General features: G+C 45.9%; 2 protein-coding genes across 7 annotated transcripts; one reads left to right on the forward strand and one right to left on the reverse strand.

Annotated features, from left to right (window-relative positions):
- Positions 1–94: 94 nt before the first annotated feature.
- ARHGEF39 (Rho guanine nucleotide exchange factor 39) lies at positions 95–14,048 on the forward strand. Of its 5 annotated transcripts, none has more exons than XM_072921677.1 (10): positions 96–362; positions 2,166–2,350; positions 3,267–3,361; positions 3,761–3,881; positions 4,872–4,990; positions 6,665–6,753; positions 8,443–8,571; positions 12,197–12,426; positions 13,278–13,366; positions 13,543–14,048. In XM_072921677.1, exons 1-10 carry the CDS (start codon positions 116–118, stop codon positions 13,556–13,558), a joined length of 1,320 nt encoding a protein of 439 aa, XP_072777778.1. In that variant the 5' UTR covers positions 96–115; the 3' UTR covers positions 13,559–14,048. The 5 variants fall into 5 exon arrangements, 2 of the variants coding, with proteins under 2 accessions (XP_072777778.1, XP_072777779.1); XM_072921678.1 differs by having other exon boundaries at positions 6,665–6,735; XR_012052730.1 differs by adding an exon at positions 1,381–1,466 and having other exon boundaries at positions 268–362; positions 12,197–13,366.
- A 1,020-nt stretch (positions 14,049–15,068) lies between these two features.
- On the reverse strand, positions 15,069–15,993 carry MRPL17 (mitochondrial ribosomal protein L17). 2 transcript variants are annotated; one of them, XM_012577534.5, is made up of 3 exons: positions 15,743–15,993; positions 15,583–15,651; positions 15,069–15,509 (listed from the first exon to the last, which is right to left on the reverse strand). In XM_012577534.5, the coding sequence occupies exons 1-3, from the start codon at positions 15,914–15,916 to the stop codon at positions 15,258–15,260; spliced, it is 495 nt and encodes a 164-aa protein (XP_012432988.1). In that variant the 5' UTR covers positions 15,917–15,993; the 3' UTR covers positions 15,069–15,257.
- Between the last annotated feature and the right edge of the window lie 1,532 nt (positions 15,994–17,525).

The following is a 17,525-nucleotide window of genomic DNA, read 5'->3' on the forward strand; positions in this document are numbered from 1 at the left end:
CTGGAAGGGGTTCATGGCGACGAGGATGTCTCCGATGTCGGTCTGTGGGGACGGGACAACCAGTCAGCCGACCGCCCTCCGCCGCCCCCCGCCACGGCCCCCGGCACTCACGTAGATGTGCTGCTGCAGGAAGCGCTCCCGCAGCCCAGCCAGCAGCGCCGCCTCGTCCAGCTCGGCCAGTGCCGCCAGGTCCCCGGCCGCACCGGGCTGCGGGCCACGCTGCCCCAGCGGCACCATCCTCGCCCGGCCCGGCCCGGCTCGGCTCGGCCCGCCCGGCCGCGCTCCGCCCCGCCCCGCCCCGCCCGGGACCGCCCGCCGGGGCGGGGCCCCGTTTGAACGCGAGGCGGCGGCGAGACCGGCAGGTAACGGGCGGCGTGGGGCGGGGGGGCCCCGATCTCCACCCGTGGAAAGGTCCTGGGCAGGATGAACCCTTGAGCAGCCCAGCCTTACTTTGGTGGTAGCCTCGCTTTGGGCACGAGGCTCAACTGCATGACCCGTAAAGATCCCTTTGGCTAAATTAGTCCCCGATTCCACCAAGTATTTCCTGAATCCATGTCACATTCAGAGAAAAACATTTGGTTAAAGTTTAGTAAATGTTTTGCAGTGTGCTCATGTGATTTTTGATTGTTTTTAAAATTGGAAACATTTATTTAAAACATATTTCATTTTATTAAAAAAAATAAAACAACAAAACAGAACCCTGATAATGAGTAAAATGCTTCTGTTTTGGTCAAGAAAAGCTTTCTGTTCAATCCTGCAAGACTTTTAACGTACCTTATCTACTGAAAAAATATAATACCCTTGGTTTTGACCGATCTAAAATGCACTTTTAGTACCCTGCAGCACAGGTGAATTGAAGGAAGGCTAGGTGCATGTTTTACTTCCGGTATTAACTCCTGCAACATTTGCTTCTTTACTCCTCAGGGTGGCTGAGGACAGGCTGTGGGCTCCAGAATTTCTCCCTTTCCCTTCCCCTTTCTCTTACCTCGAAGTGTGGGATGTGCAGCCATGTGGCCATTGGAGCTGACCCACCATGAGTTTATGCTCCTGAGACACCAAGAGAGGCTGTGCAATAAGGAGATTTTTTGTGGGTACTCAAAATTTAGAAATGGTGAAGGGGATGTTGCTCATGGTGCATTATAAGTAATAGAGGGTGTTTAGTGATCTTTGAACGTGAGCTGGGGAGAAGCAAGCTGGAGCAGTTCTATCACTTGTAGGTGAAGTGTTTTCTAGTGTACCCACAGGCTGCAGACAGCTCTCACCCTGCAGAACTTACACAGAATATTGTGCAATAATGGGAGTGTTAGAACTTCTTTATGTGAGCAGTAGATGGTCAAACATGGTATAACTTGTTTGTTTTAATTATTATGTGTTAAAAAGAAAATAGTCTGCAAAATGAAAGCCTTGACTGCAATCTACCTGGGCTAGAAGTGCTCTGCGAATGGCAGTGTTTTAGTCCATTACTGGTGAGTACTTTGCAACTGCACTTGAATATAATCGTGGAATGGTTTGGGTTGGAAGGGCCCTTAAACACCAACTCCTTCCAACAGCCCTGCAAAGCCCAAGGACACCTCCCACAGACAGGGTGGTTCAGGGCCCCATCCAGCCTGGCCTTGAACACTTCTGGACTAATGATAAGCTTAAGCTGGTGTTCCCTGCAGTGCTGCCTCTCCATCCACGCCAGGTCTGACTAAGAAGTGGTCTTGGCTAGGCTTGTGGTTGTGCTGTAAATGAATATGAGGGCAAGCTCTGGAGAAGCTGCTGCTACTATGAAAGACAAATCTAGTTATTTTCTACTCCTATCCACAGTACCTCTTCCACCCACAAACTTGCTAGAGTTTAGCAAGAATTTCACACAAAGAATGGGGAGGACAAAGCACAGGAAGCAGTGGTTTGCATGTGGGATTTTGCACTGAAATTTGCTTACAGATGAATCATCATGTACCACTATTGCTTTTACAGCCTGGTCTCTCTAATGGTGTTTCTCTGTTTGAATGCAGGGCCCCTGTGCCCACAGAAGGGAATGCAGAAGGAAACTGTTAATAATGGTTGCTGGCAACTGACCGCCCTTATTTCCTAGGAAAGTGTTGAGTTTTTAGCTCAGAATCCTACTTTGCAATGCAGGTTATTCTTTTGATGTGTGTCCATCTTGCTTGGCTCTCCAGGATCCTTTACCTCCCTGTATATCAACCCTGACTCTGCAATGAGTGCCTCATCCCTGCCATTTGTGGTTGGAGCAAACAGTGTGGAAGACCAGCGGGCTCGCTGGGAGAGAAAGCGCAGCAGGACAGCCAAGGAACTGCTGGAGACAGAACACAAATACCTTGAGCAGCTGGATTTGGTGCTCACGGTGAGTATTTCTGCCCCTTCTGATATATGAGTGTCTTCAGACAGCACATACTTTTTTGTGTTGCCATGGGGAAGGGTCAAGAGCAAGACTGTGGTACATCCCTGTTGTCTGGGACACCTGCTGTGGCTGAAGGAGTTTTTTGTTATTTTTCTTTTACCTCCTCTGTAATATTCAATAGCTCACACGTTTGGCTTTTTTGCCTTGGTCTGTACACAGACATAAATCTTTTAAGTTTTGATTGAATAGGGTGCTCGCCCTGAGATACCTGAGATGTATGAACTGTAGGAACACAGACAAGAAAAAGTTTATGAACAAGATGGTGAAAAACAGATGCATTGGAGGATACTGAAACAGACTCTTCTCAGTGCTGTAGTACTGTTCCATGTGTTTGCAGTTATGGTTAGAGCTACAAGTAAGGCTTACATCTGATGGTGGATATCTTAGGTAGACAGTCACAGTATTTGATATCTTTCCAAGCCAAAGGGGTCAGGCTGCGACTTCTGGCTTCTGCTGTGTGCCACAAGTGGCCTTTGAGTGACCTCAGAGGTTAATAACCTTTGCAGCCTTCCAGTACTTGAAGGGGGCTTATAAAAAAGAGAGAGAGTAACTTTTTACAGGTACATAGTGATAGGACAAGGAGGAATGGTTTTAAACTGGAAGACAGTAGGTTTAGATTAGATGTTAGGGAGAAGTTTTTTACTGTGAGGGCAGTGAGGCACTGGCACAAGTGGCCCAGAGAAGCTGTGGATACCCCATCCCTGGAAGTGACTGGCCAGGTTGGATGGGGCTTGGAAGGTGTCTCTGTCCAGGATTGAACTAGTTGGTCTTTAAGATCCTTTTCAATCCAAACCATTGAGTGATTCTGTGATGATTTGTGAATGCTACCTGTTTGAATATTTTTTTTTTTCCTGCTTAGTACTTTGTGACAATTTTAAAGGCCAAAGGGACGCTGAAACCTGCTGTGTTGGAAACTATATTTGGACCCCTGGAGTCCTTGTATTCAGCCAGCCAGTAAGTGGACACAGGATGCAATTTCTGTAATTATATTGGGAGGACTCTATGTTGATGAGAAAGTAAGATTTGGGGAAATAAGGCTAACACCTTGTAAAAAAGGCATTCACTTCTAGCACCACTAGCCTTGGTGGCATTTGGAGGTGTCCCCAGGAAACTCCTGATCTGTATCAATTATCTGGGTACCCAGTTACTGGACAGGGGTTTAAGCTCAGTAAGTCTGTTCCATGGGGTGTTCTGTGGCTTACTCTCTGACCTCCAAGCACAAATTTGGTATAGAAACTGGATATGAGGTGGAGAATGGTAAAGGCGGGCCAGCAAATGAAGGAATCAGATGGATCTGTAAAAATGCCATCAGTAACATATCCTTCACAAGCTATCTCTGCTCCTTGTGCACAGTCTTCTGTCACTTCACCTGGAGAAAGGGAATCTGGGGCCAGGACTGGAAATTTTTTGTCAGAGTCTGGATCTTTATGGCCACTATGCTGAGAATTTGGAGCAGGCAAACAAAACATTAAAGGTAAATATGTACTTTAGTCTTCGTATGGTTTCTCTTTTTCCATTCTGTGAAACTGCCACATCTTTCCATTTGTCTCCTGTTTCTGGAGAGATCAGTATTCTTACTTCTTCTGGCCTGATGAAATTCAGGTTTTCTTCCACAATAAAGTGGTGAAAACTTCTTGTTATTTAGAGCTTCAAATTTCTGATGCCTTTTCAGGTGTTTGTGTATGTATGTGCATATGGTGAGCATTGCTTTCTCAAACAGTGTTCTGTATTTACTCCCACTCCTTCCTAACTGGCAAGTCTAGAGAGTTTCCAGGCTTTCACTATGATACAGTGATCTCTTTCTAGGAATTGTCAGGTCTCCTGTCTTTCCCACTACCACCAACAGTATCCTAGTAGTGGGATTTCCTTTTCCTTAGCAGTTTTTTTCCTTTGTTGAAGACCATTTTTTCCTTCCCACTTATGTCTTCAAATCCAACACTTTTTCAAGAAATTTCTGCAGAACATATATTTATTCCGAAGTCCTGACAGCTGTATCTGAAATTTAAACCACTCAGCTCCCAGTTTTGTCAGTGTTTGTTCTCAGATGCAGAATGTACTTGGATGTTTCCCTCCTCTTGAATTTGTGTGCATGTATTTATGCTTTTGGTTTTCCAAGAGAAAAAGCCATTTTGGATACTTGTCTTAAGGTGATGAGAATGCAGATCTGCATTGCTTTTTCTTGAAAGAAATGGCAAAAAACCACAAGTGCACTCCTTTTTTCCTAACTGAGTCAACCTTCACTTTTTCATTAATTTCAAGTATGGCGGGGAGATATCACTTCCATTACCCACTGAAATGAATGATCAGGAGAAAGGGAATGGCTTACCCAAAGCCACAAAAGAAGTTGATGTTTGTGGGACTGGAGTCCTAAACTCTAAATTGAAGTGTTCTAAGCTCTGGTACAGGCTAGGGCACATAGCTTTGAGACTACAGAAAGACTAAATCCCTTTTTTGCTGCACACAGGAGCAAGTGAGGAAAAATAAGTCATTCCGGCGGTTTAAGAAACTCCAGGAGACTCGACCTCAGTTTCAAGGGAAGGAACTAGAGGACCTGCTTCCTTTGCCCCTGCAGAGGCTGCACCAGTAAGTAAGAAATTGTCTTCAACGGAGTAGCATATGAAGGGAAAAAGGAATGTATTACTATCTTTGTTGCTATGAAAGGGAGAGTTGCTTATTGTGTCTCAAAATCAGCACAGAGACAGCAATGAAACAGACCTAAGAATGTGCCTTGTAAAGTGGAAGCAGTGTACACGGATGGGAGATGACTCAGGAAGGCAGTTGGGTTTAGCCCTGGCTCCTTCCTCTAGCTCTTGGGTAGAATTGGAGGCTTTCTGCTGTCTCAGTAAGCTACATAAGTTTGGTTCTGAATGAAAACAAGCTGACTGACATGCTGCAGAAGTGGTGGTTACTGCCAGTGATGCTTTTGCTCCATTCTTATGTAGATTGCTGACCTAGAGCATTGTGACTATTGTAGATGGCTCTTTTTGGAGAGAAATTAGATTAATGAAGGAGAGCTTTTCTTTACTTTCTGGTTATCAAGGCTGTATGCTTTCCTCAGATTTGATGCCTATCACATTTGTCTGAGCCTGGACAGATCCACTCAGGATCACTGCATCTCCCTCTTGAGGCACCAAGCCTTCCAGACTTCAAGAAATGTTTAGACAGCATCATTGGACACGGGATTTTTAGGGTTGTCTTAAAATGCAGAGGCATGAATTGGACTTGATGGTCCTTGTGGATGCCTTCCAGCTCAGGATATTCCATGATCATCTCCCCTTTGAAGAGGCAAACTGACTGCCTGAGGAGAGTGCTGCATGCACTCATGGGCAGCCCTTTTTTGGAGAGGGTGTATGGGTAATAAAGGTGGTTTTCTGGGAACCTAGAGTCTGCTACTATAGATGCAGTAGCCTTTTTTCAACCATGGTCTTATCTACACTAAAGCAAATTTGAGAGATTGAGCACCTCTTTTCTTTGAAAATAACTTGGAGAGATCATACCACAGTCTTTCATGGAACTTTATGTAATGTTTTTAATCAGTTTGGCAGAAGTAAACATTAAGCTGATTGGTGGGTTTTTACTGTAATTCTTTGGAAAATTCTTTTAAATTTGCAAAACAGCAGTATATTTGTTGCAGTCCAACTATCTGGAAAAATGTGAGCTTTTTGATAGAAAGTCTAATTTTTTCATTAATCAGTTCTATCATGTTCAAATTTCTTTAAAACTTTGTTAACGTATCCACTAGCTCATATGAGTTCTGCCAGTTTGTGAATCTGTTAAGTTCCTTCTGTTTGACATTACTAGAGAAAGCATTTGCAGAGATCTTATCCTCTCCAGTAAAGACTGGAAAGGAAAGAAGAAAAAGGCAGGTCCTAATTCTTATAGAAGTGCCTGTATTTTCTTGTGTGGGCAGGAAACATGGTATGAATACCACCATTCATACACTAATAAAATAGATAGTTCAAAGAGAAATTTGTTGCTTGTTGAAGGCAATAACAGAACACGTGAATTCTGAGACAGCCTCATGATCTTAAGTGATTTGTGAGTCTGCTTCTATTGGATACCCGGGAAAAGCCAAAGGTTTGCAGATGTACAAAATACTTGAGTTATTTTAGTTGAGACATTTGATGATAAAATGGATGAATGAAGTGGGACCAAAACTGCTTGGTTAGGCTTACTCTCTCTTCTGGCTGAGTGCGTGCTGTTACTAACAGGAGGTGCTGCTGCTGTTGTGAATTAAACCTGCTCTCTCCACCTCAGGTACAAGCATTTCTTCAGAGACCTGCTGGAGAACACCAGCCCAGACACTGCTGAGTACCAGAAACTTGCAAGTAAATGCTGGCACTTAGGTCAATGATACACTCCTTGCTAAGAATATTTTGACTCCCACCTACTGCCTGGTTCCAAAGGAAAAAATCTTCCTCTCTCTCTGGAGTGTCCCTGAGAACACGTTAGGAATAAAAATACAGAGTAACTGCCTGGGAAAATGGCCTAATATTTAGATTGGAGAAATGGCAGCTCTGATTTTTTTTAAACTCTGCTGATTATGAGGCACTGGAACACTGGTAGCTCAAGGAATTTGTTGATGCCCCATTACTGATAGAGTTCAAGGCTAGGCTGGATGTGGTTCTGAGCAATGTGATGTATTTGAAGATGTCCCTGCCCATGGCAGGTGGGTTAGAACGAGATGATCTATAAGGTTCCCTCCAACCCAAACCATTCTCTGACTCTCTTGGTCACATGCCTCAATTTTTAAAGTTAATTCATGTCCTTCATGCTATATCCAGTCACTAGAGATGTTCAGGCTCTCGTATCAGGGTAGTGCCATTTAATATCTTTATTAATGATTTGGATAAGGTAATTGAGAGCACCCTCAGCCAGTTTGCAGATGGCACCAAGCTGGGTATGAATGCTGATCTGCTGGAGGGCAGGAAGGCTCTGCAGAGGGATCTGCACAGGCTGGAACCACAGGCCAGGGCCAATTGTGTGAGGTTCAACAAGGCCAAGTGTGGACTCCTGTCCCTGGGTCACAACAACCCCAGGCAGTGCCACAGGCTGGGACAGCGTGGCTGGAAAGTTGCAGGGAGGAAAAGGCTCTGGGGATGCTGACCCACAGCAGCTGAACATGGGCCAGTGTGTGCCCAGGTGGCCAAGAAGGCCAAGGACATCCTGATTGGATCAGTAATAATGTGGCCAGCAGGACCACAGGGAAGTGATTGTTCCCCTGTGCTCAGCATGAGTGAGGCTCCACCTCAAATCCCATGTCCAATTTTGAGCCTTTCAGGAGAGACACTGAGGTGTTGGAGCAAGTCCAGAGAAGGGCAGTGGAGCTGGAGAAGGGTCTGAAGCACAAGAATTGTGAAATGTGGCTGAGTGAGGTGGGGGTGTTTAGTCTGGAGAAAAGGGGTGACCTGATCACTCTCTACAAGTACCTGAAAGGAGGTTGTGGCCAGCTGGGGATTGGCCTCTTCTCCCAGGTAACAAGTAACGGGATTATGGAAATGACCTTGAGCTGTGCTAGGGGAAGTTCAGAATGGACACTGGGAGGCGTTTCTTAATAGAAAATGTTGTTAAACCCTGGAATGGACTGCCCAGGGAAGTGGTAGAGTCACCATCCCTGCAAATGTTCAAGAAATGACAGTCAGTGCCATGGTCTACTTGACAAGGTGGTGTTCAATCCTAGGTTAACTCAGTGATCTCACTAGTCTTTTCCAGTCTAAATGATTCTGTGGTTTTTACAAGAAGTTAACACCACTTATAGGGCATTTTTCTGGTTTTGCTTCCAAATGCAGGAAATTATTCCTCTCTCTGATGTTTCATTGGCAAATGTTTTCTAGAACTGTAGACTTGTTAGTTGGAAAGAGGCCTCTGGAGGTGATCTAGTCCAATCTCTCACAGAAATTTCTGAATAAAGCTGTTGTTGATACTTGGTTTAAAACTTTTCTTCTTAATTTCATACTGTCTTTTCTTAGCAAGATGTATAGGGTGAAATACGCGTTCATTTGTGATAACTTCAGAGTATGCTGCTATAATTTCAGAGACTGTGAAATCTGTTTGTGAGGTATCTCACTGGGTCCAAGACATCTTTGATAAGAGAGAGAACTCCTTGCAGCTACTTCGGGTTCAGAAATTGCTCAAAGGACAAAAGACACAGGTTTTGACTTCAGGTGGGTCTTACTGACAACTCTCTTTTTCTTCTGCCATGCTGAGATACCTGTACATATGCTCTCCTTCATCTCTGACTCAACTCACATTAACAAGTTTTCCCCTTCTGCCCAAATTTCACAGTTAGGTGGTAAAGGAGTGTGACTACTAATGCAAGCACTCTTTTTTTTTTTTTTTTTTTAATTAAGAATTTTTGAGTAAGGATAAGTTACAGCTTAATTGCCTGACATTCAGATAGGAGAAGCTGATGACATGTGGTTAGAAAGTTAGGAACCCAAGAAGATCAGGAGTGTAAGTCCTGGGTGGGAATGAAAGAGAGACATTATATTCTTTTGGAAGAGTGTAAGCAGTGGCATTATCCCTACTCCATTGCAGGAACCATAGATGCCTGAGCATCAAGGGCACAAGAACTGTGTTGTTTTTTACTTTAAAGCTACAAGATTAATGGCATTCTGCTCACACCCTTCATATAAAGAATTTTCTTTGTCTGCATGGTTAAATTGAGCCAGAAATCACTGTATTTGTGTTGATTGTTGAGATATAAAGCCACAGTCATTGGCATGTAGGAACATTTCAATGGATAGGTCTCTTACACGACTGGGCGCTCTCCATGCCCAGACCACACTTTGAGCTATGTAGGAAATATTGTGAGAAATGTGCCCAGTCTGGGCAATTATGAAATGGTCATTTGGGGTTTCACCTGTAGCCTGCACTCAACTCTGCTATTGCAGAGATTATCCAGGCACAGTGCTGCAGCTGGAGAGGAGTGTTCAAGACACTGTGTGTGAAGGTCTCTAATGCAAGAATCTGCAGGTACTCATGAATGTGGTGGCAATTAACACATGTGAATTTTTGAATGAAAAATCTTTCCCCACTGGAATGGGGAAAAACTCAGAAGGGTAAAACTGATAAAGCTTGTGTGGATATTCTCAGTTCAGTCAGAGAGAAAAAGTTTGCCTTCTGAAATTGTGCGAGTAATTTCACCTGTCCCTGGCTCAACAGCATCAGACTGAGATAAAGACAGTTTAACAAGTACAGCATAACCTGTTTATGTAAGTAAAGCCATACAAGGAGTTCATCCACCACCTGCCATGGGCAGGCAGGTGTTCAGCTATTCCAAGGAAGGGCTCTAACCAGGGCTCTACCACACATTGTGGTTACCTGGAAAGACAAGAACCAGCACTTTAAAACTCCCCCCTTTCCTTCTTCTTTCCCCAGCATAACTGACTGAACATGATGCCTTATGATATAGAATGTCCCTTTGGGGATTTCAGATCAGCTGTTCCAGCTGTGAGCATTCCCATGTTCATGTGCACTCCCAACCTCCTCACTTGTGGCTTGAGGAGCAGAAAAGATCTTGATACTGAGCAGTGCCTACACAGAAATGAACAAAAGATCCCTGTGTTGTCAATGGTGTTTTCAGTGCAAAACCAAAACAGCCACTATGGGAAAAAATACCTCTATCCTAGCCAAACCAGCATAGGTAGAACAAAGGTTACTTATCAGAGACTATTTTCAAAGGGAATTTGTCAATGGGCAAATCAATTTACAATTCTCTTTCCTGTTCTTAGAATCCTTTTGGTGCTGCCAGGTGAAAGGGAGCTAACACAGGAATACTCTGCTTACACTGAGCAGAAGCATGTTGCAGGGGTGCCTGGGCACATTTTGGTTAGTGTGTAAGTAAAAAGGTCAATCAGTTATCCTGATTAATGTTAGAACTAATAGGATAACACCACGAAAAGAAACTAACACCCCAAAACAGTATAACTAGACCAGAGATGGCTATTGTTTCGAAGTGTTTGGTCCACCAATTATTTTGGTCTCTGAAAATTCTGAGACACAGTAGTATGAGTGTTGAGGGTCACTAAAGGGATTTCCATCATCTAAGGCAGAGAATTCTTGTAGAGATGTTTTTCCACTGGCTGCAGTTACATAGTTATCATTGGATATGAGAAGCACAAATGTAAGAGGCAACTGGGGCTTGCTAGCTTTGAGCCAGCTTTCCATAAACAAGATAGCTTTTGCAGGACAGTTAAGATTGTGTCCTGTTGCCGGGAAGGAACAGGAGAGAAAACAAAATGCTGTAGATTCAGAACAAAGCAGGGGTGTTGGAGATGGGTCTCTCACATTTGCCATTGTCTCTCAGATGTCCTGTTCCCAGTGAGCAAACCCTGCTTTTCTTGCTGCCTTCCATATTCAGGACAAATACAGCATCAGCCAGAACTTCCTCCTTAACTGAACACTGTTCTGTTACCCAGAGCTTCCCCTGGGATATTTTTCTTGCCCTTCTTTCACAACAATTTCCTAGAACTTGTACACCTGGGAATCCTGGACATGGATCTATATTGCAAAACTTCCAGTCCAGTCTGGGTCAGATTGTATGCCCGTGAGTCTGATCACAGCACGGCCTGAGGGAAACAGATCCCAGCCCAGCCCCATGCTTCTGACACCTTCTTCCCATTTGTTTTTTCAAACCTGGATTGATTCCTGCATCTCACCTTCTCTTCCTCAGTTTCTTATTCAGGGAAGAGGAGTGGTTCCAGTGGAATAAGCAAAGCAGGAATTCACTCACTTTGTTTGGTGACTATAGCATTCTAATAAGACACAATCCACAATGAAAACAACACTGTGTTTTTATTCTAAAAAGTATTTATAGCTCATGCAGAAGCTAAGGCATGAAATTCCCTGACAGATGTTTCCTAAACAAGATCATGTGGCAATACATTGTTATGGCTTTACATTTTTATAGATAACCTTACTGGCAGGTGTCCTCATAATTCCCATGAGTTGATGGCTAACTTCCACAATAATCTTAGTAAGAAGTCCTGCTTTATTTATTTCATTTTTTTTTTTTTTTTACATTGCTGCTCACAGCTAGGCTTATCAAATTGTTTTGATTATTTCCCTCCTGCTTTCTTTTGCTCTTGTTTTATCACAATTAATTTCACAGGTGGATGACACTGGATTCTTCTTCAAGAGAGGTTGATAGGGTTACCTATTCAGACCTTCCTCATTTTTTATCTCCTTTATCTTTTTGTAATCTGCAGTCTGCATTCTCTTGGCTACTGTAGTTAGATGACCTGTGAAATATGGTTTTGTTTTATTTTTGGGAGGTTTTTTTAGCTTATTTTTTAAATTAGCACACACAAACAAAACAAGGAAAAATTATAAGTGTTCAAAGCTGAAGCTAGTTTCTATTATACCACTAATGACAAACAACTGGACAACACAATTTGAGATAGTTCATGTGTTTTATCAAGGCTTATGTTAATTTAAAGGTATGCATAACATTCTCAAACGGTGGTTTTGTTCTGATCACTTTAAACAAACTTGCACATGATAATATATGCTTAATTAAAATAGCAGATTTATAATAACTTCAGCTGCTCCTGATATACCGAATGTTTTGGGCTGGTTACTGCTTCTGCACGGGTGCTCTCCGTGCGGGTGGGCCGGACCCAGCTGACATCCAGTGCCTTCTAGTGGCTGGAATTGATGTAGAACACGGCAACCTACAAGGGTGGCTCACCCAGTATTCCTGTTTTATCTCATTACATCCTTTACTCTTCATTCCTGCCCACCCTCCCTCAGATCTCACAGCTGTCTCTGTTTCCCCGGCATGCCCAGGGCGCTGGTATATCCGGGAAGGCTGGCTTTCGGTGGTGCCTGCAAAGGGAGAAGAACTGAAGCGCAGGATGTTTTTCCTGTTCTCTGATATCCTCATTGCAGCGAAGCCCTGCCACCCGCTGCACCTGCTGAACTCCAACAAACTGTCCTGCCAGGCTGTCTACCCGCTCCACCAGTGCTCGGTGGATAAAGTGTTCGGCCACACATGGAGCCAGGGAGGGCTCCTCAGTGTAAGTCTTCCCACCTGTGCCAGGCAGAAGTGTCAGTGGAGTCAGGCCTGTAAGCAGGTCTCCAGCTGTCTCAGCAGCAGAGGGATCGAGATGATGACAGCAGTGAAAAAATACAGTGAGCAAGTCTGAGTAAGGACAACCCTTCCTTTCTTGAGTGATGCAGGTACTTTTCCTTTCACGGTGTGGAGCCTCCTGCACACCCGGGGGCTACAGGCTGCTGGTTGCTTCACTTAGCTCAGGTAAGGAGGCTCCACTAGGACTCTGACATGTTCTTATCAGAGCCACAGGTTTGGGGGGCAGTCCCACACTTACATGACAATGAATTACACTCATTACACATAGAAAAACAGAGAACGAAAAAGATGTGGATGTAATTGCAAGAGATGTGCATCTACCTTCCTGAGGGCTGCAGATTCCTTGACAGGGACCAGAGTCTTCTGTAGGGGTTTCAAGGTCAGGTCTTCCAAGGCTTCACTTGTGGCTGTGTTAGCTCTTTTCTTGTGAGCTATGACAAAGAACTCTTTGAGCAAGGTGTGACCTGTAGATGATGGTAGTGGAAGAACCCCATGGGACATGAATATGGTAGAAAACTGGATGAGCTGCTGAGAATCCTAATTGCTCACCTCCAAAAAGGTCAGAACGAGCTGTCAGCTTTGACTGGAAACCATGGACAAGACTGGCACTTGTTCTAGACTGTACAGTCTCTGGCTTCACTAAGTATCAAGACTAAATTTTTCTGTGTGGGAAGGGTAAAAATTAGCATGCAGGGACTGAATTCAGTGGTGATGATTTTCCTTTTACTGCAGTTACTGCCTTGGCAAGGAATGCCATAGATTCTGTTTGTCTTTCAGCTTTCCTTCCCACACAAGACACTGCTGTTGATGTCCTGCAACCAACAAGAGATCAATGACTGGTACCGGAGTCTCACAGCTGCCGTCAGGTAGGCATCTAGGTTCCAGAGGTGGAAGAGAACAGGACGTAAGAACTGATCATTGGACCTGTGTGTGGTTATAAGGGCGATGGAAGCAGCCTGATCGTGGCAGCCAGGACACAAGGGAATAATGAGGACAGATTTCCCATATTAACTGTAACTTTCCCCTTTGTTTTCCTTTACAGGCAGCTGAAAGCCTGAACCACTCCAGTACAAGCCAGAGTGGCAGGACAACCACCCTCATGGCAGAAGCTTCCACAATCTTATAAAATGTTCAGGGACATATAGTAGCTCTGAACTGAGAAGGACTACACACTGTGTGAGATGATGAATGCTTTGTTAGCTGCCCTAATGTTCGTACAGATACTGCAAAATATGCATTTGTACACAAAAAACCCTTTTGTATCAAGGATTTCCCCCAGTTTAGCTAATAATCTTCTAGCTTTTTTTGCACTTTAGTAAACTCAAGATAACTTAAGGTCAAGCAGATGGGAGTGTGACTTGTTTTCCCTCATTAAATGTTTTTTTAGAGGTATTTTTGTATTTTGTTAAAGCCTCAACACTGGACTTTTAATGTAGAATTTGTGCAGCAGTTTGGTTCAGAAAATATCTATTTGAATACGGCCAACTGCAAAGAGGATAATTTCAAGATTACTAGAAACATAAAGATTAAAGTCTGTGTGAACACTGACCTTGTAGCAGTTCAGCTGTTTTTTCTTCTTCCTTAAGCAGTACCACCCATCTTTAATTTCTCACTGGTGTTTATTAAAACAGAACTAATACTATGTGAGATAAGTGTCTTGAAGAGAGAATATATCATGGGGGTTCTTTGTCTTTCCATACAATTAGCTTGCTACACAGGGCCACTTGTTTAAATCTCTTAAGTTTGTGAAACCTGGGAGGAAGAAATGCAACAAAGTTTAGGAAGCCACACTAGTTCCAGTGTGTATTGCCACGAAGAGTTGGGCCAAGTGTTCTTGAAGTCCTTTCCAACTAGGTAGTCTATCCTGTGATTTTATATTTGGGTTGGTTTTGTTCTGGGTTTTTTTTTTTCAAAGTTACAGCTAGGACTTTCAAGTCCGAGCTGTGCCTAAAATTAAAGACAAAGCTAGCAAATCAAGATTCTTACTGCTCAGTAGTTACACCACTCTGAAAAAGTTCTGCTACTTCCCATTTTTGTTCCAGTAGAATAATAGAGATGTCTAGCACTCCTGCCTCTGAATCTGTGGTCCGTCAAGATCTTGCTAGATTACTATGACTCATGCCTGTTAGCACCTTTTAAGACACGATTCTTTTGTTGTCTCTTTACAATACTTAGCTCAGTGTTACTATCCTGTTTACACTCTGCTTTTTAAACAGCTTAAGTATCTTCTTCCTCACCAAACTTCCTGCCCTGAAATGCTGAACAGTGGCTCCTAGAACACAGTTAGCAAATCCAGTTTTCTGGAATAAGCACTAACTTACAAACACAGGAATTATGCTGATCGGCGAGGTTTAAATAGGACATGAAGAAGAATTTCTTCGCAGAAAGGGTGAATAAACACAAATGAGCTGCCCGGGATGTGGAGATGTTAAAATTAAGACTGGATACGGCACTTAGCGCCATAGTCTGGTTGACACAGTGGTGTTTGATCATAGGCTGGACTTGATAACTTTAAAGGTCATTTCTGACCTAAATAATTCTCTGAACACAACTCAAATACAAGCAAACTGACTTTCTGAACAAAGTTTATTTACACAGAAAATATCAATTATCACGGCTCCTAGCCTGATTTCCTTCTGCCGAGTCTCTATTCAAAGCACTGGAAGCAGCCAGTAAACTCAGGCCTGGCCATGGCAACTTCCATCACCCTCCAGCCCTCCTGCCACACCTTCCCTTCTCCAGGGCACGGGGTGTCCGCTAGACGGGGGTGCCCCGGGGCCGCGCGTCCTGCCGGTACCCCTTGAGCAGCTGGTTCAGCAGCGTCTTGTCGGAGTCGCGGCGCGGGCGGACGAGCGGCGGGAGCGGGTTCCCCTTCAGCTCGATCACCGCCATCTTAGCGCGGTCCAGCCCGTCCCGGTTGGGGATCTGCAGCAGCCGCGTGTAGCTGCCGGGGTGCGTCTGGAAGCGGGGCGCCAGCACCTTGAACAGCTTGTGGATGAGGTCCTTCTCCTGCTCAGGGGGCGGCACGCTCAGCCCCGGCTCCGCGGCGGGCCGGGACGGATGTGGGGCTGGGGGTACTTACGGTCAGCCAGAAATCCGCCATGCGCATAGCGCGCTCGTCCCTGTCCCCCCGCTTGGCGTAGTCGATGAGCTGCGGGGAGGAAGGAGGCGGCGGGTGAGGAGAGGCGGTGGGTCAGGGTGCCTCCCGCCGCCCCCCGGCCCGCTCCGGTGCCGCCGCTCACCCGCTCGGCGTAGCCGCGCATCTCGTCGGCCCGCGCCCAGGGCGTCTCGATGCGCTCATAGCGCACCAGCGCTGTCACCAGGTTCCGCAGCAGGTCCAGGCGCGACCGCGGGCTGAGCCCGAGCCGCCGATACACGCGGCCGTGCGAGATGGCGGCCGCCACCGACAGCCGCATCCCGCCGATCGACCGACGGCCCGGCCGCCGCCGCCGCCTCCCGGCAGCGCCCGGGCGCCGCGCAGCGCGCCGGGAGCTGTAGTCACAGCCACAGTCCCGCGGTGCCGGAACGGGTCGGGCTGGAAACCTGGTCCCGCCTTCCTGACGGAACAGGATCGCCCTGAAGCACACGACAGAGCAATGCGTTCATATTCTTGCGTATCTTGGATAAGGGAGACTCCGGAGCCTCTCCGGGAAATCTATTCCAGGGCTCAGTCACCCGAACAACTCACGATGTGGTTCCTCTTGCGCAAGTGGAACTTCCTATGCACCACTTTCGGCCCGTTGTCGCATGTCCTACTGCTCGGCACCACTGAGCAGAGCCTGGTCCATCCCCTGACGCCTCCCTGCAGACGCGGACAGACATTGATGAGGTCCCCCCTCAGCCTCCTCGGGAGGCCGAACACGACCACCTAGCGCAGCCTTTTCTCATATGAGACACTCCAGCCCCTTAATTACTTTTGCCACCCTTCACTGGACCTGCTCCAGGAGCTCCACGTCTCTCGCGCTCCAGGTCTGCGCTCAGGAGCCCAGAACTGGACACAATGCTCCATGCTGAGTAGAGGGACATGATCACCTCCCTCGCCCTGCTGGCACTGCTCTTCCTCACGGAGTTCAGCCCGCAGCCGCGTACCGGGACAGGGAGCCGGGGCAGACCCGGCGGAGCAGGGGGATGCTTGCGGACCCGAAGGACCCGCGCCGCGGCGATCCAGAGTCCCGGCGGTCCTCTCTTAGTTCTTTTTAAAACTATCGGATGTAAGTTAATTAAACAAGCAGATTTTAAAATGTCTGACTTCAATACAGTGCTCTTTAACTGGTTAAAAGGTCTGCATCATGCCATACGACTACTATCTTGCTTTCCCCAGATGCACACATCAAGTAACTGAGATCCTGCTTTCCATGAATTTTTGACAGTTCTGTTCTGTTATCCTCATACAGTCACAGAACAGCACTACTAGCGGGATCCCCGGTACAACCGGGAACTCCTTTGTCTAGCTTTTCTGCTAATCATAGATTTTTGTCTTTAACACTTTCTTTAACACTTTGCTTCCACTATGTACTTTCTGAAACCGAAGGCAGTGGTAACTGTGACTACGAATTTTTTTGTGGGTTTTTTTTTTGTTTTTGTTTTTTTTTGGTTTTTTTTTGTTACTCCCGTGTTTTACTATGACTCATAGATACTTTTCATTTTATTCTGTATACACATTTACCCGCATATCGGGGATCTTGGATCCCTGCGGTGGAGTGGGATCCTGCCAGGGATGACAGCCCGTCCGATGTGGTGCCAGCCCTGCATCTGCCCTTGAGGCATTGCGCAGGCAGCGTGGGCTCTGCAGGGACGAAGGGGTAAGATGGGCTCCTCGCGACCTCAGCTGTCGGACACAGCCCGCAGGATGTTCCCGGGGCTGCGGGGCTGGGCTCGACAGGATGCCTGCGAGGGGCAGGCAAGGCCTGATGGAGAGTATGTGTTGTTCCCCCTTTTCCCCACTACTGGCGGCGGAATGCCGGAGAGCTCCGTATCCCCGTACCGCGTCCCCGGGCTGTGCAGAAGCTGCGCACGCAGGGCAGC

Source organism: Taeniopygia guttata, chromosome Z (assembly GCF_048771995.1).
Source record: "Taeniopygia guttata chromosome Z, bTaeGut7.mat, whole genome shotgun sequence".
Lineage (NCBI taxonomy): Eukaryota > Metazoa > Chordata > Aves > Passeriformes > Estrildidae > Taeniopygia > Taeniopygia guttata.

Excerpts from the sequence above, each read along its gene's own strand:
- MRPL17 (XM_012577534.5), bottom strand. The coding sequence starts at position 15,916 with ATGCGGCTGTCGGTGGCGGCCGCCATCTCGCACGGCCGCGTGTATCGG. Across the intron at positions 15,652-15,742 it reads TGCGCGGCTACGCCGAGCGG|CTCATCGACTACGCCAAGCG; the intron begins GTGAGCGGCGGC and ends TCCTCCCCGCAG. Across the intron at positions 15,510-15,582 it reads TGGCGGATTTCTGGCTGACC|GAGAAGGACCTCATCCACAA; the intron begins GTAAGTACCCCC and ends CCCCCTGAGCAG.
- ARHGEF39 (XM_072921677.1), top strand. The coding sequence starts at position 116 with ATGTGCTGCTGCAGGAAGCGCTCCCGCAGCCCAGCCAGCAGCGCCGCC. Across the intron at positions 2,351-3,266 it reads AGCTGGATTTGGTGCTCACG|TACTTTGTGACAATTTTAAA; the intron begins GTGAGTATTTCT and ends TTTCCTGCTTAG. Across the intron at positions 3,882-4,871 it reads AGGCAAACAAAACATTAAAG|GAGCAAGTGAGGAAAAATAA; the intron begins GTAAATATGTAC and ends TGCTGCACACAG.